The sequence below is a fragment of the Brachyhypopomus gauderio genome, chromosome 5 (genome assembly GCF_052324685.1).
Source record: "Brachyhypopomus gauderio isolate BG-103 chromosome 5, BGAUD_0.2, whole genome shotgun sequence".
Lineage (NCBI taxonomy): Eukaryota > Metazoa > Chordata > Actinopteri > Gymnotiformes > Hypopomidae > Brachyhypopomus > Brachyhypopomus gauderio.
Genome location: NC_135215.1, coordinates 13,644,301 through 13,671,298, shown reverse-complemented (window position 1 = coordinate 13,671,298; position 26,998 = coordinate 13,644,301). Strand labels below are relative to the sequence as shown.

Genomic DNA, 26,998 nt, shown 5'->3' with positions numbered 1-26,998 from the left:
GTGCCTGCAGCTACGTGTAAGGTTTTCTGAGGATCACAAAGGTAAAAATGCCAGGCAGTGTGGAATAGGCCCTGTCTGGAGCCTTGCGACCTTCTGTTGGATTTGCATTCTTTGGCTGTTCAGAGTTAACGTTCTCTCCTGTGAGCGTGAGTTTGTGGTGCACTAGTGTGTGGATGTCACTAGACGGGTTCCAGCATTAGACGCAGCTCCGCCACCAGTGAGGCATGAGCTCAGACCTGTTTCATTGCTCGAGAGACCACTGAGAATCCCCATCCACGAGAAGCCATGTTAAACTGAAACGCAGCTGAAGTGCCTTGTGGTGGCGTTTGGCCCGTGCGGACCGTTCTGTGACCCGCACTGCATGCTAGGTGCCTTCCCCTCCCCTAACACGCATGATTCAGCTAACGGCCCTCCACTTGGTGTGTGAGCTGGGGCGGCGTGTTGATGAGGAGACCAGGGGTGTGCGTGAGCATGACCTATGCAGTGGGAGGTCAGACCAGGAGGTCGGGGCCACGGTGTCCTTATCACTTAGAATTAAGACACAGGTTTCTCTTATGCTACTCATGCTGTTCTGTGTTGCCCCCTCCCTTCTAATGGTCCATCAGCCAAGTTGAACAGGTCCTACTAAGACCTGGCGTTTTAGTCCTCTGGGGAAAAAGGCTGGACTGTGTGTGTGTAAGATTTCACGTGAATATCTAATCCATGTTTTACACTGTGGGTCTGGCTGCAGAGTTTCTAGTGGTTTACCCTGCTTGTGTGTGTGTGTGTGTGTGTGTGTGTGTGGCTATGCATTTGTGGTTCACTGTGTTGAGTGATACTTTGCATGGACACAGCACACTGATATTAGTGGCTACACAGTGGGTTTATGGGCGTGGCGGAGTTAGACTGTGTGCACGTGCAGGTCGGGGGGAGAGAGCTGCTGGTCTAATGGCAGATGTGCGGCGTGTACCTGTGGTGATTCACAGATGAATGCTAAAAGTGCGGCCTGTCTGACCCCCCCTCCTTCGGGGAGAGACTTTCAGAGTGAAATGTGAATGTGAGAATGGGTGGGTCCCTGTACGCATACTTTAATATAGTTTATAGGAATGCTCTAACTACCAGTTGTTGTTTAAACTTTGTTGTTCCCTCAACAAAACGTCACACTTGTGTATGTGATATGTGCCTTATCGTTGTGTAATTTTCTGTCAGACATGCGTCACTTTATCGAATGTATCTGTGATCTGGATATAATCTAAACATGCTACTGGGGAGGTGTGTGTGTGTGTGTGTGATGGAGGGTGTGTGTTTCCTGTGGGTCGGTGGGATATGTTTCTTTCCCATAATTCCTGCAGGTCTCAGGTCACTACTCTGTTCTCACGCACATTTTTAACATTCCTTCCTGCTGCTGCTTCACCATACACCTTCCGCTGGGTTTGGCTGTAGAATCTTTCCACCATTCTGCTTCCAGAACCTTCTTTCTCTCTCTCTCTCTCTCTTTCTCTCTCTCTCTCTCTCTCTCTCTCTCTCTCTCTCTCTCTCTCCTCCCTTACACTCTTTCTGCTCCCTTACTCTCTCTCTTATTCTGAATCCTCTGCTTTCCCGCTGAGTCAGCCGACTGGGATTACTGGGATTACAGGTTGGAGGTGACGTGGGTGAATGTGTGTGTGTGTGTGTGTGTGTGTGTGTGTGTGTTTACAAGAAATGTTTAATGATTCTCAGACAACAGGCCTACATAGAGGTAAGTCGGATCGCTGTGAGCGTATTTACTGGAATGATTGTATGACATCAGAACTTCCACTGGGGTTTGTAAAATTCAAGGTTGGCTTATTTCTGCAACCGTTACCAGGAAAACAGATTCCGGAAGCACTTAAAGTATTTCACACTGACATTAATAACTTTTTTTCATTTGTTTGTACATCAGTCATGGGTTTATATTATTCAGAAACACTGAACAGTGGCTCTATTAGTCGTGCGTTGGAACTCCTTTTGCTCTCAATTTTAACAGTTCGTCATGGCATGTATGTCACGTTGTAATAGCTTCTCGCTATTGCTACAAATTAGAGGTACTGAGAATTTCTGAACAGCCCATTTTAACCTGTGTCAAAGATGCTCTACAGGATTAAGATCTGGAAACCAAGGAACCAGGCCAGACCTACACGACCCTTGAGGCATGGTGCACTGTCCTGCTGAAAGTGTCCTGCCTTCTAAAGGGTAACCAGCTGTTATGAAGGGATGAACTTGGCCACAATGCTTAGGTAAAACCTGCTGTCCCTACGTCCACCCACAGGTATCAGAGGACCCAGGTGAGACAGGTAAACATTCCCTCCACCATTACGCCACCTCCAGCAGCCTGAACTGTTCACACCTGACAGGAAGGGCTCATGGATTCATGCTGCTCGCGCCAAATTCTGCCCCTCACATCATCCTGCAGCAGAAATCTGTACTCGTCTGACCAGGTGATGTGTCTCCACTGCTCAATGATCCGGGTTTAACACTCTTACCTACTGGAGTCTCACCTTTCTGTGTCCCTTAGAGATGGAGCTCACACTATGTTCACCAGAATGGTGAGCCTCAATTCACTCTGATCTAATGTGGATTCACACTGAAACTGGTGAACAAATGTTTTCACCTAATTTTCATGCTGTACCCCGGGGCCGCCTTTCTAATTTGCATACAGAGAAGCTGTGAACAGGTGGGTGTCTAATAAAGTGGCCATTCAGTGTAAGGCAGTGTGTGAATTGGCCAAATAGTTATTAAGTCAAACTTTTTTTTTTTTTTAAATAGTTACATGGATAATCAGTATATTGATAATCAGTATATTGACTTGAACCAGAATAATATAACTATTGTAGCGGAGATGGTAATGTATAAGTATATATTAGTTTTTATCAAATGAATAGGATTTTCTGAGTAAAAGTAAAACTGATCTCAGCTGTATTTGTTGAAGAAAATAGCAAAAGTGAGAGAGACAGACACCACTGGCGTATTTTAAAACACATACCCTTTCTGTAGAGTTTACTGGCTTTAGAAAGATCGCCATACACACAGATGAAATAAATAAGAGAAATAAACTTTATAGTAACAACAATTATAGTAGCAGTCATAATATCGCTTATTTAGCATTTACTCTTCTCATATATATAGTTTTATCTATTGTAATGTTTGTTTTTTTTCTCTTTTAATAATAATGCAAGTGACTTTGGTATTCCACTGAATTTTCCACTAGCAGCATTCCGATTGGAAACCAATTAGGAACGTTGCTCCTCGTGTCGTTTCAATAGCAACATGGATATAAAGAGAAGACGCCGCCCCCTCCCCGTCCCTCTAGTGAGTGCTGTTGTCTGATAGGCTGGTGGGTTCAGCACTCCTAGGATGGGGTTGTCATGTTCATTATTGGTCTTCAGCTGTCTTTGGTTGTTGGTTTTTGGTGCAGCTTTTAAAGGAGTTTCATGGTGTTGTTATTATTTTTACATTACATTCCAGTTTTAGTAGGTTTTCCAGCCAAAGGTAGGCATGTTTAATCAAGGTCACCACCGCAGATGTACTCTGCAAAGTCACCCATGGTAGCATCCAATATGGTCTTTGGTGCAACTTGAAACATACTCGTGCACGTACGCACGCACACACGCACACATGCACACTCACGCAGTCTTAAATTCATATTAGCTTTCAAATGAGGGAGATTACAATTGTAGTGTCTCCTCTTATCTGCTCCATGGTCCTGTATGGAGTTAGTTACTCAGATCAGTTCTTCAGTCTCCTTCTCAATGCCCTCTACAGGATTCCAGAGGGATCTCACAGCCAGGATCTGGTCCAGTCTGGTCCAGTAGAGGAACGTTGTTCTGGGAGTCCTGCATGAAGCCTGTTCTGTGTGTCAACGAAATCCCCTTTCATGAAGCGGCTGGAGCTAATGGCTGTTGGTGGGACTGGGTCCCCCCGCATGCGGTACTGGGGGCCGTTAATCTACATTTGTCTTTCCTTTTAAATGTTTTAATTAATAATAATAATTTTTTTATATTTACTTTTTTGCTTGCTTAGCCCGCACAAAGTGACTAGAGCTTGTCGTTGCAATACGTTGGACCACTCGTGTCAGTTTGGGCTTGGTTGAGGGTTAAAGAACCTAGAATCTAGAATAAAGACTCTGGCGTTTAATAGCACTTTCTTTTTGGTATAATAGCTAGTCCAGTTTAAAGCCTCTTTGTTGGAAGATACCACAGTACAACATAGCTGACGCTTTAAACTGAGAGCGTCCCACGGTTGGTATTGTCTGTTACCCAGTCAAACAGGGTTGAACTTCCTATTGGCATCAGACCCCTGTTAGCATGAACAAAGTCCTAAAAGCAGGGCTGTGATTTGTAGTCTGTCTTTTGTAAACTGGGTCCTGATTTAAATGTTGGCGTGGTCCCATTGAGAGACAGTGGAGTTTCGACTTTTGTCGCGGCGCGTAGCAACGCGGGTTACCGTGGGCTAGCGCGGCCGCGCGGCTCGCACCCTCTTGGTCCTCTTGCTTACGGTGGTGAAGCGGAAGGGCGTGTGGTCCAGCTGCTCGCCCGGTGGGAGCCTCTTCATGAAATGGACGTCCTGCTGGTTGAGAAGCGTGTGTGGACCTCGGCGAGGGCGCCCCCTCTTGGTGAAACCCACGTACCAGCCCGCATATCGGGCCGACATTAGCGCCGTGTAGTTGTTCTCCAGAACCATCTCCACAAAGACGCAGTCTGGACTACGATTACTGGCCTTCTGGGATGCAGATCCGAAACGGGACATAAACACAAAGACAGACACACGTAGTAAACATGCATGAAGTCCATCCACAAAGAAGGGTAAACATCCGTCAGTTTGTACCACGTTCATGCAGACAGTGAATTGAGAACACTGTGGCTAACACAGAGATGGGTCACCTTGCCTACAAGTTTGCCCTTGCGGTTCATGCACAGGTAGTAGTTGGTCTCCTTCCCCCTGATGCGCACCTGGCTGCCGAAGGTGTCTGTCTCCACTACGAGCTGGGCTTGTTAAGGGACAGACAGACACATACACAGACAGATGGACATTACAAAAGAAAATGAGTCTGCTTCTCATGCTGTTCAGAGCTAACCCACCTATCGCAGGAGGTGTGCTAACGTTTAATGCAAAGGATGTTAATGTAAATATTTAAACATCTGAGAAAATATGTGTTTTGTTTGTTTTTGCTCTTGAAAGCTACTTGATAAGCTCAGACTTCCATTGCACACTATTACTGCTAGTTGATTACTGCTAATCTTAAGCATGTACTACTTTGTAAATGTATTTCGCTCCATATGTACGACCATATGTACACAGTTGATTAGCAGTTTTTGAGAAATGTATTAGTTCCTTTTAATGGAAATTTGGAATAGGAGAAAGGTGTCAGAGCAGAGAGATGAGAGGGCAGGATGTTAACATTTCAGAAGCATCACCTTGGTTTATGGTTATTATAATTGATATACAGAAGTAAAGAAATGCGGCAAATTACAATTAAAGTATTAATGTGATATTTCTACATGGGGTTACTGTTTATACACAGATGAATCACATTCATTTCTAACACTAATATATTTTCAGGATGGTTTAAGAAAGAATTTGAATAACTGTACATATACACATGGAGAGGAAGGCCTGGTTCTGACATTAACACAGCAGCTGTAGTGTGAGTGAGTGAGGGGGAGAATCTAGAATGTTTGAGCAGATTAAACTCTGGTATGACTGACAATCGCTTCCCTGATTGGCACAGTTACTGATAACCGTTATGCTGGCCTGGGTCAGTTCAATACTCGGCTTCAATACTGACCTGTACTGACTGACTTATCAAGTTTTTTAAAACCATGTACCTTGTGTTAAGTATTATATAAAATACATAAATATATTTTCCTCCCAAGAGGATCATATTAGTCATTTACTAAGTGCTTCTCTGTGTGTGTGTGTGTGTGTGTGTGTGTGTGTGTGTGCGCGCGCGCCTGTCTCACGGGGGGTGAGCCTGTTTAAAGATAAAGCCCTAAAATGGCTCCTAGATGACCTTAACGAGCACAAGGGTCATTACAAATCAATAAGCTCTTTCACCTCCCTCCTCTCTCTCCTCTCATCCCTCCATTCTCTCTCTTGCCCTCTCTCTTCTCTCCTTTCTCTCCTCTTTTCCCTCACATCCCCACTTCCCTCTTGCCCCTCCTGCTCTTTCCATCACTGTCTCTTTATTACCTGACATCATAACTGAGTTAAGAAAGTGAAAACTGTAATGAATAAATAAAAACGCATCAGCTAAATACACAAAGCCACATTATGAGGGCCTGTGTGAACATAAGTGTGACTGAGTCTGGTAAAGTCACTCCGATATGGGTACGTATCATCTTTCAGCTTTTTCTATTGATTGTGTGGCTTTGTTGTGCGCTACACAGCATTCAGAGGGACTGGGGGCTGCACGGATGGAGGGATGGGTGGAGGGATGGGTGGAGGGAGAGATGGGATGTAAGATGAAGGTGGGTGAGTGTGGCTACAACAGTGAAGGAGGGGGGGGGGGGGGGGGGGGTGCTGTTTAAAACCACTGGAAAGAAAAGCCCATAGGCGGAAGGCAGGATCAATGGAGAGATCAATGAGGAGATGAGTTTCTACCACTCTACCACCCAGAGCTGACGGGGCTCTCTCCATCCCTCCATCCCTCTCCTACAGGCCCCCCTCCCCCTCGCCGTGAATCACCGTGGCAGCAGTCGCTGAGCTCTGTGTTCCACACACAAGTTCCTCACTACCTTTTTCCTATGTGTGTCTGTCTGTCTGTACCACAGAATAAGCAAGATCTTATTTGCCTTCGAGTCTGTTTGCCAACATCTTGCCTGCAGATGGATACTTTGCTTTCTGTCATTTTTCTGCCCTTTCCTGTACAGTCCAAAAAAAACATCCAAAAAAAAAAAAAAAAGACCAAGACGGTGCGTCAGACAGCAAAGGGGAGAGAATGAGGAGAAGAGATAAGACGCGGAGTGAAGGGCAGACAGAAAGTCAGAGTTGTTCAATGCAGCCGGACGTGACTAGAAACTTGGGTGGGTGTGCGTGCGTGTGCGTTCTTACCGAATTTGTCTCCGTCCTCCCCGCGGGCGCTGACCTTGCGGCCCAGGACCTGCACGTGTTTGCAGCTGGTGCGGCTGTAGAGCTGGTAGACTCGCGGCTGGCGCCGGCTCATCGGGTCTCGTGCACGGGTCTGGTTCTCCACGTGCACGCTGAAGTTCACACCATCGACTCCGAACACCTGCAGAGACGGGAGCAAACGTGCAGACGCGCGTTATCCCCGCAGAGGCAGAAGCGCACACACACAGGTGTGTTATCTCCTTCTTTGCTCCGCTCAGAATCCGTCTGCTTCTCCCTCCGTTCTCACAAAAGTAAATCCTTGTGCGGTTCACTTACGATAAAAGACGATAGAATCGTTTGGAACACACGCAGACTCTCACACACTCACCTGCAGAGGATTACACATCACCAGCATCATCTGGACACACCTGGAAGAGAAAGATCAGAATTAACAGAAGAATCAGAAGAAGAATGAACAACATTACTCCTCCCCCTTTTTGTCCGTCTTTGTCGTTCAAAACCAGACCCGAGACCTGCTTCAATTCATCGATGTGAAGGCTCACCACAGAGGTCATCGTATAGGGCATCTGGAGGGAAATACCCCAGTGACCCCGGCAATGACCTCATGATGGTCATGCTGCTGTGCTCCTGCACCTCTGTTCCTGCCCTGTCTGGAGTCTCTTATAGTCATGGTCCCTCGAGACAGTTTGGCTAGATCTTAGAAGGGCTGCGATGTTAATAACAATAAGCTGACGACTCCTTTCTCTACCTCCCGGAGAGCTGAAGGTTAATTCTGTCAGAATGGTAAACGAGTGCTGATCTCCCTAGTCACCTCAGCCGAGTGGGAGAGGGTGGATGGGAAGGGAGGGTGCTGTGATTTTGGACGCAGCCGTGCTCTCCTTCCTGCTCTGTCTGCCATCTTTAATCTCCTCACTTCGGGAGAGGAAAAAGTTGACATTTGAAGCGTAACTCGCACTAGCCTGGAAACTCGGGCTCATGCGACTAGCATTTGGGCCGCGTTAAGAGGGGGCGGCTGTGGGCCCGGAGGCTGCAGTGAACCCCGACCGGGGGCCCTCCTGCCAGTCCGCTGGTCTCCAGACGGCCCGGCGGTATGACGGGGCCTTCACAGAGGACAGGGCTCGGTTATCAAACGTGTGTTTTCTTCGTCAGATGATGCAGCAGAATAAGTGCTGCTGCTATTTCTCTAGAAATCCCAGACAAAAAACACACAGAGGCCCCAGACAAGGAAGGAAGACGACTCATGGCAGTGCCCCTCTACACGATGTCAAATACTAGAAATAACACATTATGCACATACTATATTCTATGATGAAGATAAGTTGGTGTCTCTGAAAGGAAGCACTCTGGCTCACTGCTCATGGTCCTAGTGCCCCCCCCCCCCCCCCCCCCCCCCCCACAAGTTCCCATACCTTTTGCCTCCTGTAACACTTGCAGGTCAGGGGTGATCTCTTTAGAAACAGGTGAGACTGAGTAAATGTTAAGCAGGTCTGTAGGTACTGTGATTCTCCTCAGAGGCCCAGAACCATTACTGCCCCATTACTGTTAATGTTGTGCTAGAACTGCCATCGTAATTTCTAACCATACCAAATTTGGCGTGTTACTAACATTTCTTACAGTTGACTCAAAGTTGGCTTTGATGTTTTACTGCAGCGTTTCCCAACCCAGCCCTCAGGGTCCTGACCGAGCAATTAAGAACACAGAATATCTGGTGTGGCTGTACTGGGACCCAGCATAGAATAAAAATGTGTACTGCTCTGGGGGTGCCTGAGGACTGGGTTGGGAAACCCTGTCTTCACACACAGTGGATCAGAACAGAGCAGGAATACACTGACTCCAGATCAGCTTTCCACATCCTGTCCTGCTGAGATCGGCTCCGGTTAGGCATGGGAAGGGCTCGCTGTGCAGTCCAATGAAGTGTATCGGAGTGTATGTGCCAACGTGGCTGGAGGGGCTCCAGGGATGTGTGTTCCCTGCACTGTGAGGGAGCGTGTGTGTGCACACGTGTTCTGTGGTGTTATGTGTGTGCACACAAGTGTGCTCCAGAGATGGGTGTGGCCTCGTTTAAATGGTTGATCAGCCCACTACGAGAGGAAAAACCTGAGGTTGATCACATATTCCCACCACCCTGTGCCTAGCGACCTATTACACACACATACTCACTCTCTCTCCCCACCTCTCCTCTGCTGTCTTACCTCACTTTGGTTTGTCATACATTCTTTTCCTTTATCACTTTGTACACCCAGTAATTGGTGAATAACTAAATGAGAACCTCCCCAGTCACCCCATACCTCTTCTCTCTGTCTGTTTATCTCGCTCTCAAATCTGTCTGTGTTTATCTCGCTCTCACGTCTGTGTTTATCTCACTCTCACATCTCTCTCTGTGTTTATTTCGCTCTCACATCCATCTGTTTATCTCACCCTCACATCTCTTTCTGTGTCTCTCTGTGTTTATCTTGCTCTCACATCTGTCTGTGTTTATCTCGCTCTCACATATGTCTCTCACTCTCACATCTCTGTTTATCTCGCTCTCACGTCTCTCTATTACCTCAATGCTGATATAGGCTGTAGGTGGGAGTCAACTGGCATGGCCAGTAGCAAACAAAAATAGTCTCTAGAACAATAGAGAGAGAAACGGGTCTCTAGTCATTTCTGATTTTCCTCCTTACTAGTTCCCTCCTAACCCTCTATGATGGAGAGGCTGTGTGTGTGTTGGGGGGGGGGGGGGCACGCATGTCCTTAAGAAGCCCTCCAATTCCAGCAGTGCAGCCTCACTGAGGATCCAGGAATTCTCTCTCACTCCCATCCAGGCATTTTCTCACTGGTCGCTGACGCAATAGGGCACCCAAGCAGTGACCATGGAGATTCCTAGTCCGTGATGAGATGATCTCTTTGAATTGTGACTGGGCTGTGGCTTTAGGAGATTATTTATGATCTCTTCTGCGATGGCGATAAGCCGGTAGTCTGCGTGTTATCATGTGCGAGTCAGCTGGAGCCGATTACTTGTTTACATCCGAAAACGAACACCTTATTATGACATCACTTCCATAGAGGTCAACGGAGGGCAGCCTGACAACATGAGGAGGGGAGCTCCAGAAGAAGGTGGAAGGGAAGAGATACGAAAGGAACATGTTTCTCATCCCGTCATTTTTAATCTCTCTTCTTCTCTCCCTTCCTCTCTCATGTTTCTCTGTCTGGTGTTAGGAGAAAGGAAAGACTCCCCCACACTGTGTCAGCTATGAAGAGATATGAGAGAGAGAGAGAGAGAGAGAGAGAGAGAGAGGGAGGGAGGGAGAGGGAGAAGGCAGAGGGAGAATGAGGATGGGCAGCTGGCAGCTGCACTAGAGCAGACACACAGATGCTCAACACACACTTCTACTCCCTCCCATACATCTTTAATGAAGAACACAAAAACACACAAATCACTTCTCACATGAAATCTTTTTCTACACAACCTACAATGTACACTGATACAGTGTTTGAGACTGTACATGAACCTCACCCTAGATGAAGAGCACCACTCTCGCCATGTCAAACAATACACCACACAGCTATGTGGACCACCCATATTCCTCTACGTTGATCCTCTATTCTGAAATAACAGGTGTGTCTTTCAAACCCTTAAAGAATTCGACTGCATTCTGGTAAAATGTACATTCACATCTCTGAGGAGGCAAACCGGTCAAATACATATGGAACATGTCCCTATCCAGTGGCACGTCTCCATGGCACTGTGGTCGTCCTGACACCCCCCGAATACACGCTGTCCCAGTTCTCCCACTATGCTACCACTGACCCGCCCCAGTCAGAACATTTGACTACTTATTAGAATATTTGCTTTATTCAGAACAGCTGTTTTAATATCTAGTGTATGGAGCAGCTGCTCAGCTTTTTAGTGTGCTGATATTTTTAAAAATAGACCACTATTCAGTTTAAATGGTTCCATCTGAGCTTGAAGAAAATCCCATTTGGTCTGTAAGGGATTTGGAACGTCAACAAAAATACTTTAAACAGGGAGGCAATTCCATATGGATTCTTTATCAAAGGATTCAATTTTTTTGGTTATTACCTGGTTTTGTGACATTTACTTTCCTGCAACCATATGTAAACGGTTCTCTTTTTGTTAGGAGTGCTATGATGAATTCCTAACAACTTCAGCTGTTCCTGGTGGTCGTTTTTAGAAGACAGTGATGTTTATCTAATATTATTAGATTATGTCATCTCATACGGCAGTGAAGCACTTTATACACAGATGTAATACAAGTACCTTACACACCACTAATGTATCGCCCCATTTGTGTAGTTCTGTGTGACTTTTGAGGACAGCAACCTATTAAGCAATCCAACAAACCACATACATAAATATAAATGTTCACAGACACACACACACACTGCAGAGTGTGGTTCAGTGGTCCCTCCACAAGCGGTCCTTTCAACAAACATTATCCCTCGCTAAAACAAAATCCTCTCCATTGTGTCAGTTTCTCTCACACTTCAATCTTGCTCGCTCTCTCTCTCTGTCCCTCTCATCTCTCTTCCTCTCTTTCCCTCCTGACCTTATGAACTTACACTTGTTCTCTCCGGCAGAGAGAGACAGAAGACTGAACGCAGAGGCACATTATGGAGAGGAAGTCAAAGTGAGGCAGAGGGAGACAAATGCTTCAGATGTTTGAATGGTGCTGCTGGAAAAAAACAGTCTGAATGAACTGGAATGAATTGACCAGTTTTCCCATAACAAGCCCAACTGATTCATCCTGTCCTCACGTGGTCCCGAACTGGCCCAGTATGTGTTTGCTCTCTGGCTGCCCCCGAGTACCTGCACCCGCCATGTATAACTGGAAACTGCCAATGGTCTTGAACAGTGCGGGATGCGTGTGTCTGTATATCTTGTGGGCTTTCTACCTTTCCGCAGGGTCCCTGACTTTGTATGTATCACTGGCAGTCTTCCCTCAGCAAGCTGGCCTAGAATGAACGCCTGCCGGCCGTATAGCTGTTCGCACTGGGTTTATATCTGAACAGACTGGTTCAATATGTCTGCGCCCAGGAACGCAGCGGCGTGGGTCTGGTGTATATGGAGCGATCAGAGACATGTGCTGACTGACTGCCTGTGCGTTTGTGGTCTGCATGCACCTGTGCACGCATGCTTCCTCCGCACCTGCAGACCACACGGGCGGCCGAGCATGGCGGCCGGCCGCTGGAAGGCACCTCCTGCGTCTGCGGGCCAGACCCACACCTGCGGCAAGCCATGTGGCGCTTTACAATAACCCGCGCACATCTGTACATACAGGTCGGGATTCAACTGCTGCTGCCTGCGTGTGTACGCATACTGCCTCTGCATTGATTCGTGCTGTCTGGATATGTCCTGCTGCTGGCAAACATTAGCTGCGTATTCTTTGCAAGTAATTGCATATATAGACACACTACCTCAACATACAAAAGTGTGTCCTGCGTGCCAGTGTTGACTCCTTTTGCCTCAAACCATATGGGCACCATGAATTCATCTACAAACACTCCATGTAAGTTATATAGCATGCATTAGGCCACATTGTTCCACTATGTTATTTTGTTTGGTATATAACATATTTACTGGCAACCTATACACCTACATTTTCCCCAACACAGTGAAATCTTTAGCTACCTATGTCTTCTGACGCGTCTACGCGTACTCATGTGTCTGTAACCTGTGGCTGCACTTCATGCATACTCAAGCATGTGTACCTCTGAATACATTTCCTAAGCCTTTCTGACAGTATGCACTGCCAGTGCGCATATTCAAATGAGTGTACTAATTATTGGCATTCCTGTGCAGTCTTGAAAGAGTGATGTTAATATGCATCTTACTGTGTGACTTCTGGCCAGTGTGCACAGGGTGTTTTTCCTATCATAAGGGCATTCATGCGTGCTATCTCCATATTTATGCGACCCGCTCACAGGCGCGCTGCCTGCTGTGTGCTGGCTGACCGCTGTGTGTGTGTGTGTGTGTGTGTGTGTGTGTGTGTGTGTGTGTGCGCGCTTCATGTACCTGCCAACACGGGCAGCGCAGGTGAAAATGGCTCTGAGCGTGCGGTAAGAATTCTCAGCTGTTCAAACAACACTGTTACGCTGAGAGAGGGAGAGAGGAGGAGAGATAGAGGGGGGAAAAATCCTTTTCGGCTGCAACTTTGGATTCTCCCTGTCCCTCCCAAACCACAGTGAGTCTGCAGCCAGCCGGAGAGAGAGAGGGAGAGGGGAAAAGAGGAGAAACTAGAGGGAGGGGAAGAGGAGAGAAGAGAGAGGGGGATCTGGGAGCACTTACTCTACAGTGTTCTGTGGTCTGGAGCCAAGACAAGCAAGGCAGTGTGACATCATCAGACCTGAGACAGGATTTGTCCTAAAGGCGTTGGTGTGTGGAGTCGAGCTCAGTGAGGTGGAGTTCCATCCCAGATCACCCCTGACACTCTTCCCTCTACACCCCCTTCAAGCGGAGTAGACTCTCCGCCCCGCCTGCAAAAAAATCCTTTACCGACTGTCTGCCGGATCGGTGAGGCGGACCCCGGAAAAAGCCCAGCTCATCAGTCCACCGTGTCCTCTCAGCGTCACGATCGTGGGGTACCGTCCACATGTGCGAGACGGGCTAGGGTCTCTGGCTCGAGACTGCGCACGCGAGACTTCAGAGTGCTGAAACGCGAGGGTTAAACTTAGCTGGACGGATCCCACCGCACCTCTGCCATCTGCGCAGCAGGGCTTGGCTCGCACACATGCACCGAGGTCTTGTGGCTGCGGTTTCATACGAGCGTCGCACAAGCGTACTGTGGTCCTGCGTTCAGAAGAGACACGCACGTGTTCACACAGCAAACCCCAAAGATCGCCTATCACCGATCACCCATCACATGGTTTACGCTGCACTTTGACTCCAGCTTAACCTCACCTCTCAATCACATGTCTGGGCCATTAATATCAGACACACTTGACAAAGCTTTGCTTTTGCGGTCCCTGACTGATTTCTACAATACAGAGCGGCTTTTCAAATGGACCACTTGCTCCAAAATGTTCGTTTTTGGGTTTTTTTTAGACAGACAAAGTTCTGTCTGTCCTATCAATCTCATAAAAGGCCTTTTCACATTGCCGTGCCATGCAGATCTAAACTAAACTCTGCTCAGCTCTGTACAGCAGGCTGTGAGTTGTAGAAGTCCGTCTGGGACGAGCGTGGACGTGTTGTAAGTGGCAGCCGTTTCCTGCTGGAGAGTTCCAGCAGACGGCAGCTGGGTAGCTCACTCTACCCAGACAGCAGATAAGGTGCCAGCTCCGTGCCTGCTGCTTCAGACATCCTTGAGCGCTATTAGATAATTTGAGAGCTCTGGATGGGAGGGGAGGAGGAGGAGGAGGACGAGGGGGACCGGCTGTCTGGGTGGAGCAGAAGATCAGTGCCTTCACAGGTGGAGAAAGAAATGATAACCACCTCAAGATGACTGCCATGTGGGAAGAGATGGGGGGGGGGGGGGGGGGGGGCTGACACAAGCAGAATAAAGAGAGTGCAGGCAAACTGGTCTGCAAACGTGCTCCTACAGTTTATTTTGATTGGATGAGGCATTCTTACCTGAGACCATGTCTGATTGACATCTGTGACCATGGTAACCCAGAGGGAGTGATGTCATTTCATCATTATGTATGCAAGACTTACAGTTAGTCATGTCAAGTGAAGCGTGTAGAAAATGTGTGATTCCAAACAGCTTTTTATAGAGTAAATATTTTAAGTATTACAGCGTAGGAAACGATTCGTGTTAACACGCATTTACAGTCATTCAACATTAGGTAATTCACAACATTAATGACTTACAAGACAGCCAGCGTGGAGAGAAAGGACCACATTGCTCCCTGCGCCGCGACACGACGTCGCTCTGCGTCTGTCCGCTCGGTAGGTCCGAGTCGCTCTGTGCGCCTTGAAAAAAAATCACGCGCCGGGTCAGCACCGTTGATTCCGCTCCGTTTACTGCAGCTTGTATAATCCGACGGATGGACGGAAAGGTCACGAGGTCAGCGGACGCTCCCGGTGGTACCGGCGGGGTGCATAGCTTCCTCTTGAGAAGGAGGTGTGTTAGTAAGGAGCGCACGGTTAGCGGCGCTAAATGTGCCACCGTGACCAACAAACGCTAGCGGCTGTAACGGCGGCTGTAACGGCGGCTGTGGTTGCGCGGTTGGTAACGGGTAGGGGCGGGGCAGACTCCACTGGAGGAGGGGATCAGAGTTGGGGCATAACAGCTGTATTCCCCAGGGTGTGGAGAACAGGTGAAGGGAAGTTCAACCACTGCAGAGACCTGCGCCTCCGCGATGCTTCCGTCAAAGGCAATAAAACTTTCCCGGTGTGGGGATCACCCAGAAGTTTCTTTGGGACGAAACAGTCGAAATTAAACCTTTTTTGCGCCAAGTAATCCAAGCACGAGACGAGCAGCCTCTTTTCAGTCTGTTCTTTGAGTTTTACATTCACACACTTGCTTCGACGTCTTCTCCAGTTTACACCGGTGGGTAACTTTTTTATGCTGCACGACTGATCTACGTCTTTTTAGAAGTAATATATTCCCCAGGACGGAAAAGAACAAACATGAGAAAGCGGGGAACGCACCGGTAACCGGAGACAGAAAGCGGTAGCGCAAACGTGGGAGCTTTATTCCGTACAAGGCGAGATTAGGCACCGTGCGAGGTGGAGTACCTGGACAGTGGGGAGACCGGGCAGAGGCGCATAGGACTTCGGTTGCCGTAATTTGGGCTCGGTCATGGCTGCGCCTTTCGGCGGGGTCAGAGAGTCCGCTGCGCTGGGAACGCTGGGAACACTGGTAGACAGTGCCCGGTTGACTGTAGGAGAGCCCGGAGCGGTCCAGTTCAGAGGATGGAGGGAAAGTGTTAAGAGCCCCAATTGAAGGAGCGAGGGGGGAGGGAGGCGGGGGCGTGGAGGAGAACAGGAACAGCTGCGACGGAGTGGCGGGTCCAGTCACCCGCGACTGTGCGGAAGTGACAGCGGCCCTCTGCACCTGATTTCCCGGACTGCAGAGCGCGTCTCAGCGCCGGCGGCCTGGCGACGGTTCTGCTGGAGCTCCGACACAATACCAGCCAAAAACACAGGGCGATGACATCACCTCCAAAATGTTTGAAGGGGAAAAATGCAATCCGAGATTTTATTTTATTTTTTCTTTAATGGAGAAAGTTTACAGTCCCCTTAAGTAACGACCTAAAGTCTACAGCAGCTGCAGAAAGCGAGGTTTTCGGGTCGAAGAAAACTGATCTTTTCGGAGATTTCTTTGCGCGTGCGGATTAGTAGGCTGTCCGTGCACTTGAAACGAGCGTCCACTTAAAAGAGTGACGGACGGTACCCCGAAGTCTCGCCACCTCCTCTTCTTCTGTCTCTTTCATTCACAAACTAAAACCGAAAACGCTGGGGAGAATATATATATGCAGAGGAGAGTATATTTCCCACTGGGTCGCACTCCGTGCTGGTGCATTTCGCGATGTGTTACTGGCAAGCGTTTCCCCTGCAGCTGTTCCTGCGATGTGAACCTACGGAGAAGCGGCGAGTCGGCGAGAGCGAAAAAACTAACTCAAAAAAAAAAAAAAAAAAAAAAAAACAGAACAAGATTTTAACAGCGGCAGATCAATCCACCCTTCTTCCCCAACCCCCTCTTTCTCTCCGCTCTGCCTCTCTCTCTCTCTCTCTCTCTCTCTCTCTCTCTCTCTCTCTCTCTCTCTCTCTCTCTCTCGCGTTCGCTCTGCCTTAAGCACCCTTGCACTTTATTGGATCCAAACGAGATTAGTCAGCCACTGTGATGCCGACTGACTAGAGCGAAAACATACTCGCTAATGCCCATGTGTGCGCACAGGAGACGCGCGAAGGGCGCAGTAGTGTCTGTCCCAACGGGGCGCCTTGTGTTTCTGCGCTATTGGCACTGCGCTAACACCAGGGAGACGCTGAGAAACGAGACTCCCGGGACTGCGCGACAGCGCCCTGGCGCTCACAAACTCTCCTTTAAGGTGGTTTAAAAAAAGAGACGCCGGTGTTGCACTTAAAACCCGAACCTCGAGATTCTTAGCGCACAGAAAAGCGGCCCCAACTGCAGCTGCCTCGAGGTGTTCCAGTTCTCTCGCGCGAGGATTTAAGCGCTTTTGAAAGTGATGTATTATGATTCTTCGTTTCATAACTGTAAAAGTTAAGAGGGGAGAGTGAAGGGGACGGGAGACGGTTCGTTTGAAAGCGAGAGGGAGGTATGTAAGCATAGGGTCCGATCCAAAACGAACATTTCTCAGGGAATTCGGCAGCTACGCCCGCTTTACCCCCCAGCCCCCCCCCCCCCCTCACCGCGACAGAACCGCAGACGGTCAGCCAAGCCAACACTCTCCCTTCCTCTTCAGACCCCCCCCCACCCTCTTCACCACCACCACCACCACCACCTTTTTTCTGCCTTTCTCACACTTCTTTTAAGCATTGTGTATTTTCTCTCTCTCTCTCTCTCTTTCTCTCTCTCTCTTTCTCTCTCTCTCTCTCTGTCTCTCTCTCTCTCTGTCTCTCTGTGTGTGTGTGTGTGTGTGTGTGTGTGTGTGCGCGCGCGCGCGTGTGTGTGGGTATGTCTGTGTCCCAGGAACTACGTGCATGTAGGAAAGAGGGTTATTAATAGTGGTGCATCAGGGACAGTAGTTAGTCAGTGAATTGGACTTACAGGTCAGCTTTCTGGTATTCTCCACCCAGACACGCACTCACAAACAGTTCACACGTACTTCACATTCACACTCACGTTCTGGGCTGGTCTCTAATCTGTCAGACCATAGCTCACTTCATTATGACCGGATTGCTCCTTGTCTGACTTCTCCCACTTTATGAAGAATGTGTTGTTGAAGGAAAGGTTGTTTGTCAGGGGAACGCAGAGCATGAGGAGGGTGGTAGACAGGGAGAATAGAGGCAAATAAGGTCCAGTATAAATCCACCTGATGTACAGGCTCTGGTGCCCCGTGGTCTTTTCAGCAACCATCAGACACGAGCTCCAGGTGTTCTTCGTTTTTACCTGAAGTCACCACTAGGGGGAATCAATATGGGAGAAACAGCTGACCATGCCTAACAATACCTGTTTCTAAAGAATATAAAGAATACCATGCTCCTTATGTCCTAAACGTGGCGTTACTTTGTCTACTGAGGTAAGCTGTGTGCTAGACCACTTAACACACCTGGGCAGGTGATTGCAATGTTGCAGTCTCACTGAAGTAGAGGAAGGAGACCCTGGGAGTCTCACCGATGCGCCCTAGAGAGATAATCTGTAATCAGAAATATCAGGCACATTGATTCTACCATTAATGATAAGTCATCATTAACAATAGCTTTCTATTACTTTGTAACACACACACACACACACACACACACACACACACACACACACACACACACACACACACACACACACACACACACACACACACACACAAAACAACTCTTTAGAGGAACCACAGGGTGTCTGATGAATGTATTATGGAGTGTAATATATTTTTTTGCCTTTCCAGACTACAACAATAGAATGTATATTACACCATTGATCAATCATACCAGAAAACTAATACTTTATTTATGTCTCCATTCAATAGCACTCATTTCAGGAAATTCATGGTTTATAAGTTCAAAGTTCAAGCTCACAAGTGATGTATTTCTTGTATTTCCAACAGATGTTTTAGTCAGGTGGCTTCATTTGACCTCATTCTGTTCCTTCATTTGTTCTCCTCTTCATTCTGCTCTGTGTCTTTAATTCCTCATCCAGTCTCTTCTCTCATTCTCCTTTGGCCTTTTCATGAGGAGTGTGGCCAGAGTATTGATTGCCCATGTCTTTGCTTTTGCAGCCTCGGGTTATTGATCTTTGGCTGAGACGTTTTACACTCACACTCTCTCTTCCTCCCGCTCTCTCTCTCTCTCTCTCTCTCTCTCTCTCTCTCTCTCTCTCTCTCAGATACACACACTACCATGATTCCAGGCAGTATTGTCTTTGTTTGAGATGGCGTGCTCTGCAGAGGGCAGTGATGTGAGAGGTGTCGACTGTTGAGTCTGTCTTGGACGTGTGTTTGGAAGTCTCTCTCTCTCTCTCCTTCTCTTTCTCTCTACTCTCTTTCTTTCTCTCCTTTTCTCACTCTCCCTTTCTCTCTCTGCCTCTCTGTCTTCTCTTTCTCCCTCTCTCTCCCTCTTTCCCCTGTTTCTCTATCTCCCCCCTGCACTGGGTTCAGCTCTGCAGGCGTTTTCTGAAGCCTGTTCAATACTGCCATTCTGTCCTGCAATTAACATCCATCAGCCCAAGTCAATAGAGGTCCAGCCAGACAAAGACCTAAGAGTTCCTCTGCGACTGCAATGGCTGTGTGTGTGTGTGTGTGTGTGTGTGTGTGTGTGTGTGTGTGTGTGTGTGTGTGTGTGTGTGTGTGTGCGTGTGTATATATTCATTCATGCATGTGTGTTTGTGTGTGTGTGTGTGTAGGTTCAAGGCTCCAAAGCTGTCCTTCTCACATATAAAGCCTTCCACGTGTCTAGATACACACACACACACACACACACACACACACACACACACACACACACACACACACACACACACACACACACACAAACTACCAAAAAAACCTACTATCCCTATTGAGGTCCAGCATTTGTAGTCATGTCAGGACTGCTGTAGGCCTTAGCTTAAGGTCAAAGTGTTAACAGGACTTAAGTGTGGCTGTTGCCAAGTGCAAGTGTTTGGTGGTGGTTGGGGTGCAAATGTCAGGGTCCTGTGTGGGGGTTTTCCGGCTTTGTCTTTTTGTCCTTTTATTTGATACTGTCACATGTCTGCTCTTGTGTTTCCCACATATATGTTACACAAGCCTATTTATGCTACATGAGTTTGTTTAGACAGATTCTTCTAAATTCCAGATGAAGATGTGTTTTATTTCAATATGTCACTAGACTGTATAGAGATATACTCTTTAGATAGAGATCAGCACGTCATTGGCTGTAGAGTCTAAAATGTGATCTGTGTTTTGGATGCAGGGTCAGCATGGGGTGAAGTGTTCCAGGTAGTGTCCTGTTCACCTTCAGGGTTATCACTAAGAGCAGGCACGCAAAACAGCTCTTCTGACCAAACAGAGTGTGTGTGAAGACCGGGCCAGTGCAACAGCCATTACAGTTTGGAACCATAACCTTATGGTTCTTGTTAGAAAGGCACTTGATATAACGGCTGTTGAAGCGCGTCATATCTCATCATAAAGTGGTTATCTGAAATGAAATTCCTTTTATCAATAAGCCCCTAAATCTAAACTGTTCCCCCAAGTGTAAATGTATGAGACAGATTATTAAGTGTCTTTGATGGTGGGCTCTGTTGAAAATGTTGGCGAGCGTAATGCATTCAGCACCACTCTTTGAAATGAGAACCTGTTAGCCACTTGTAGCGTGGGCTGGGACAGCTGTGTGTTGAACAGGGCAGGAATTAATTAGCATGCGATGCGCGTGCATGCGTGCGTGTGTGTATGTGTGTGTATGTATGTATGTATGTATGTGTATATATATATATATATATATATATATATATATATATATATATATATATATATATATATATATATATATATAATATATTGCCATGCAGAGATGAAGGAGGTAGGACAGAGAGAAAAAAATATGAGGGTGGAGGGGGTGAAATATTGTTTTTATTAGTGACTATGTTGGTGGCGGGGTGCCGGCCCTTGAGCTGTGAGATTAATCCAGGAAAAGTGATGGAGCGTTGCTTCATGTTTGGAACCCGTCACAGCTGTCTCGAGGGACGAGCAGGATGAGGGATAACTTTTCTCACTTGTGCCATGAGGCTCTTGTAAAAGAAAAAGTTTAAAGTGATAACTCCAGCATGTGCTTTTGGATAGCCACCAATGACATGCAACAGCGTGTATTCTCTTCCCCTGTGATCTGAGTCCACTCACAGTAAGTATCACTAGGTTTTGGCACTAGGTTTCCAACAAGCTCTCATTGATGTGATCTCCACCTGGCTGCTCTACTCTGATGATCTACATGCTTTCCTACAGAACCGTCTATTTCTGTAGGACATATCAGATGAGGTAGATGAAACGTTGGTGATGAAACGTGGTCTCTGGTCACCTCCTCTACAATGGCTCGGCTCCAGCGATCAGATAGGCCATGGCGTTTTGGTCTCCTGGTGGTACTGAATGTGTCAGGCTCTGTTCTAGCCAGTCAGTGATTGAGAAAAGCCAACATGTGCTAGCTTGCACTATCATTAAATGAACCATATGACACATGGGACTGCAGTTAAAATATGAGTTTCGGGATTCATTTCAGGATTTTAATCACATCCATACCTGTCCATGATAGGTCCAATTACTTTAGCCAATCATTTGGCAAAGTTTTTTTTTATATGGAGACTGACTGGCAACTTTATTTGTGATTCACCAAATAATAATCGTCAATTTATGCATCCTAACACATTCAGCGGATGCTTACGTGGTGGTAAATGTCCCCGTAAATCCTCTGGCTCTGTGGCCTGTTGATCTTCGTTCCTCCATGAGCACAAGCACTCTGATGTTTGCAGCTGGCTTCAGAATGTTCAGAGAAAACAGGCACGAGCCAAATGAACTCCTCTAAATGGAGGAGAACGCGTGAGGTACTCGCCAGCAATTACTAACAGGTATGGCACACCAACCCAAACGCTTGGATACGTTGGCGAGATGTTGAAGGGCGAATGGGGGAAGGCCCAGTCAGAGACTAGAGTCCAACGAGCTATGCGAGGCAGGAGGATGGATGGGCAAGCATCTAATTAACAGCAGGTATTGTTTTCCAACAGCTGTCTGGGTGTGAAAAAAGCCTGCAGGCAGAAATACCAAAGTGACTTCACTCCAGCGCGAGGCCCGAGGCCGGGAACTTGTCCTATACAGCACCAGGGCATTGAAAAATAAAGCAATGTAGTTGTGCCAGCAATGCAAGTCTCTATAGAGTGTACCACACGGAAGCATATCCTTCTGCTCAACACACTCTCCTCTGATCATCTCTACTCTACCTCTCCTCTCCTCCCTTCATCTTCTCACTTCCTCTGCTACCTGTTCCCTCCGTTCATCTTGGCAGTAGTGTGAACAAAACCGATCTCGTATTGCTCATGACCCCTGCGGTGAACCGGGAGTCCTGCGAAGGGGTGTGTGTTCCTGTGCTCTGTGCGATCGCCCTGCTTGTATGGGTGTGTGTGTGCGTGCATGTGCAGATGGTAGGTGGTAGATTGGCGTGGGCTGGGGGCTCAGGGCATGTGCCGTGTCGCTGTAAGACGTATGGTATGACTATGTATATTTAGAATATGAGGTCAGGGCTGTGCGTCCTGCATTCCATGGACTGGATCAGCCTTGATGAGGAAACCAGATGTGGTTTGTGTTGGATTCTGAAGCTTGCATGTCGTTTTTTTTCTTCTTCTCTCTCTCTCTTCTTCACTTCTTCTACTACTTAATCTTCTTTTGCCATTTTGCTTCATGAACAAACTGTGACTAGGAGTCCACTGATCCCTCCTGCCTCGGCCAATCACTCTTCTGTCCACACTCACATCGTCCAATCGGCTCTCCCCACTTTCGTCTCACGCCGTCGTTTTATTTTGTGAGCTGGTCATCCAACTGGGTAGAGGGCAGAGGAGGAAGGCTAATGTTTACGAAAGTCTTTAATGTGCTATGTAATTATTCTGGCAACTCCTCACCTTATTACTCACGCCAGTGAAACACCTTCAAATCTCCCCACCTCAGGGAGAGAGGCGAAACGATTTCAGCTTTCCATCTCTCACTCAAGCTCTCTGCTTGCTCCAACATTCTTTCTCTGATCTTTGTTTGCTCATCTTTTCTTTTTTTTGCCCTGATTTCTTTTCTTCTTCGGCGTCCCGAGTGCGTAAAGCCCTGACCCTGTTCTCTTCCGTTCTCTCTTTCTCCTGCCAGCTTTGCAGGTGGTATGGAAAGCTACAGTACGTTTGTGTAAAAACAAGCGCCTTTGGCTTGGTTCAGAGAGGAGGAGAGAATTCGAGGAGAGAGGAGGATGAATGGGGAGAATGAGAGAGAGAGTGTGTGTCAGGGGTGAGTAGGCAGGGCCATTGAAAAACAGAAGATTGTGTGTGTGTGTGTGTGTGTGTGTGTCCATGCCCGTGTGAGTGCCTACATGTGTATGTGTGCACACATGCACGAGTGCTCAACCCTGTCGGCCTTTGGTGTTCTCCCACTCTTTGTCACTCTGAACTCATGGTAAACACCCCAGTTCCGTGGCTGCATTGTGCTGGTGCCTGGACCCTTTATGCTGCCCTCCTAAACCCCTTTTCACTGCACCGTCTAGGGCGCCTTGGGTCCCCGGCAGTGCTGCGCGGGCGCTTGGTTCAGCTTGGACCACGCTGCAGGACTGTGATCCTCTCCCTGTGTTTTAAGCTCACGGAGACAGAAGCGCTAGAGCCCTTTCAGCCTCCAGCTTTATAACTAAGGCCTTTGCCACACCCCTCAGTCTGTCGGCTAAACCAGTGCTAAACCCTTAAATCCAAACTCCCTTTCAGAACTCTCCTCTCTCCTTCCTCTCAGCACTGCAGTCCTCATTTGTAAGGCAAATATTATAACAAATTAAATAGCATAACAATGGGAGGGTGTGGGGCATGACGTCAGTCTGTGTTTCATTAGCATGGCTCGCTAACGTGTACCATCTGGAGGGACTGAGGGTGAGCCCCCCACTGCCCAGCGCGCGGTGGCCTAGCTTGGGTCACCCATCCTGCCCAACCCCCTGCTCCTCCAGAGCCCCACCAGTGGCCCCTTCATTATGTCACCTTTAATTTAACCCCGTCACACATCACCTGGCACCCACACTGCCAAGACCCAACCTTTTGTCCTGAAGCTGAGAAAGAGAGACATAGAGAAAGAGAGAGAGAGAGTGTGTGAGAGAGAGGTGACTTTTGCAAAAACGTTCTCTTTTCTTCTTTTTTCCTCTTTTTTCTCTTCCAAGATCCCTCTGTCAACGTCTGCTTCCCTCGCACCCCACCTGCCACACACTGTACCCTTTAAAAGAGGAGAGAAGGAAAATAAGCCGGACAAATGTGAGTAAAACTGAGATGCGGGAGAGTCAGACGGCTCCTCCATCATTCTCTCCTCTTCTGTGTCATCGGGTGGCTTTTCTTCTGCCCACTCAGACCTGAGCAGCTATCACAGCTGATTTTGAAAGTCCACAGTAATATAGAATGTGACAGAAATATGGGTGCCGGCAGCGGTTTGGTGAAGAATTTAAGAAAGTGACAAAAATACGGAATGTGACAGAGTTTTGGAATATTGCTGGAAACTGTTGATTAAGAACTATACCAAAAAATGAGAGAGAGAGGATAGAGAGGAGAGAGAGAGAGAGAGAGAGAGAGAGAGAGAGAGAGAGAGAGAGAGAGAGAGAGAGAGAGAGAGAGGAGATCTCTATCAGCTTCTGAACTTAGAGGAGTAATGATAAGTGAGGTGCTGATAGCTCCTAATGAGTGTGCATGTGTGGGTGTGTGTTACACTGTGTGTGTGAGGGTTGGCAAACGTATGTTTTGGTAAAGTGTGAGTCTACGTGTATATTGGAATGTATGTGTGTATGTGAATGTACTGGTATGTGTGTTGGAATGTACTGGTAATGTATTGGTGTTGTCCCTCACTGCTAGTTGCTAGTGAATGGAGGGTCTCCCCCCCCTCCTCTCTCTCTCTCTCTCTCCCTCCCTCCCTCTCTCACCCTCTCAGCAGTGGCCTATCAGCACCATTAGGCTTAGCAGCAGTGGATAGAAGGACATGTTGGATACAGATCAAAGGCAGTTTGGAGAAAGTGGGAACGCAGTGAACAGAGACATCAGTTATAGCACAACAGCACTGTACTATAGAGGTCAAAGTCATGACCCTGATGGCCATAGTCATCATGAAAGGTCATTAGCCTTAGCCTAAACAATCATTGGCTAGGTCAATACTAGGTAATCAAGGTAATGCGATCCTGTAATCCGATAATGCGATCCATGTGATCCTGTAAACTGAATACAACTTGACTCTTGCAAAGGTCACAACATAAATGAGTGTACTGTTTGTTAAATATGTCATGGGCTGTGAAGTTAGCCAGGTTATTGTGATTGCTAATGTGTACGACTTTATAGCAATGATAAGCAGCACTGAGTGGCGTGAACCAGCAGTTCCACAGTCTGGTTCTGTATTATTGAACTCCGGTTCTGAATGCTGTGATTGTGATTTGTTACATATGCCACATGTGAAAGAGGCAGTGAGTCCCACTTCATTACATCTGAGTTGAATTTGGAACACACTTCCTCTTATATTCCAGTCAGGTAGACCGCTAGTTAGTCAATTCGTGGCTACGATAAATTTGATCAGCATAATGTTGTGAGGCATTAGACAGCGTATTAACCACTGATTAATATAGTTCACTGTAAATATCAGAACATGTCTGACTAATAGGATTATTAAAGAAGAACCTTTGCTAATGAGACATTATTCTCATGTCCTTCACACACAGTAAATAAAGGATGCTACATTATAGCTAACTTAGCCATTACAATCAAGACATCGCCTAAGTTGTTAGTGACACAGAGGCATGTATGTTTATTTATCAAACTCAAAATGGTCAGAGAACTGTAGTACCTGATGTCTAAATCATGCATTTTAGAACTTACATTTTACATTTGACTCTGTTGAATAGAAGTAGATCCATTGTTACGTCATGCAATAAATTGCATTTGTGTGTGTGTGTGTGTGTGTGTGTGTTATTTTATGTAGTAGCTGTGTGTTGAGTCTTCTCTGTGTTTAGTGCTTTATCAGGGTTCCTTTGCTTCCTCTGGCTGTTTTTTAAACATTTGTTGTTTATGACCATAATATTCCTGCACAGATCACTGAAAAAAGTGTGAAAATCCATTCACACCCAACACATATACACACACACCCAAGATGCACACACACACACACACACACACACACACACACACACACACACACACACACACACACACACACACACACACACACACACACACACAGTCGCTCCACAGTGTGCTGTGTTGGTTTTGAGTGTACTCCATGGTATTGGAATATGTTGGTTTGGCTGAAGCATTGCTGTGAGTGGATACTTGAAGCACATCACTGTTTATGAGAATAACTCCTGTCTGATGACAACAGTGTTGTTTTGCCTCACCGCTGCTCTGTCTGATCCAACTGAAACGTGTCTGTAACGGTGACGTTTGTTAAAGCTTTGTTGCTTTGTGGTTTCTTTCATTAGACATATGGGTGAACATTAGCACAATTTATGGTAAAGCGCTCAGATAAACACTTGTCTGCATGTGTGTATGTGTGTGTGTGAAGGTTTGACTTTACAAAGACTTGCATGCAAAAAAAAACATGCAAATATGTGACTTGAACACATGTCTTTACACATGAAAAAGATTATACAACATATGTAAGAGCTTGGTCTGTTTGGGTCTCTCTTCTCTATACACACGCGTGCACACACTCTGGTTTCTGAAGCTCCACTGAAGGCCCAGCTGCAGTAGTGATGTCATTGCTCGCTGCCACTTCGCTGATTGGAACTCTTTATTGGAAGCAGAACACTTTGATTCTGCTCAAGTGCTGGTAACAGTCCACATACACACACCACACACACACACACACACACACACATATATGCACAGGCACACACACATACATACATACACGTATGCACAAGCACATGCACACACACACGCGGACTATATTGCGCTGACAGTTTGTATAATGACTTCAGGATCCTGCAGCTAAGAGTAAGTTCTCTCAACAGAAGCTCCGTTCCGTAGGAGAGGAACGCTGCTCGCTATGGCAACTCGCCTTCTCCTGCCTCAGAGTCACAACTGCACACATCTCACCATTCACTCCTGACAGAACGAAGCCGTGTGTGTGTGTGTGTGTGTGTGTGTGTGTGTGT

General features: G+C 47.1%; 1 protein-coding gene across 1 annotated transcript; it reads right to left on the bottom strand.

Moving 5' to 3' along the window:
* Window positions 1–2,984: 2,984 nt before the first annotated feature.
* Window positions 2,985–16,634, bottom strand: fgf18a (fibroblast growth factor 18a). Its single transcript, XM_077005855.1, has 5 exons — window positions 14,879–16,634; window positions 7,433–7,472; window positions 7,048–7,225; window positions 4,878–4,984; window positions 2,985–4,716 (listed from the first exon to the last, which is right to left on the bottom strand). The coding sequence occupies exons 1-5, from the start codon at window positions 14,908–14,910 to the stop codon at window positions 4,447–4,449; spliced, it is 627 nt and encodes a 208-aa protein (XP_076861970.1). The 5' UTR covers window positions 14,911–16,634; the 3' UTR covers window positions 2,985–4,446.
* Between the last annotated feature and the right edge of the window lie 10,364 nt (window positions 16,635–26,998).

Bases quoted from the DNA above. Each gene is read 5' to 3' on its own strand.
- fgf18a (XM_077005855.1), bottom strand. From the start codon at position 14,910: ATGTGGTCCTTTCTCTCCACGCTGGCTGTCTT. The intron at 7,473-14,878 runs GTAAGTCATTAA...TTTCTCTTCCAG, and splicing joins CTCTCCACGCTGGCTGTCTT to GTGTGTCCAGATGATGCTGG. The intron at 4,985-7,047 runs GTAAGAACGCAC...TCCCTTAACAAG, and splicing joins GGAGGACGGAGACAAATTCG to CCCAGCTCGTAGTGGAGACA.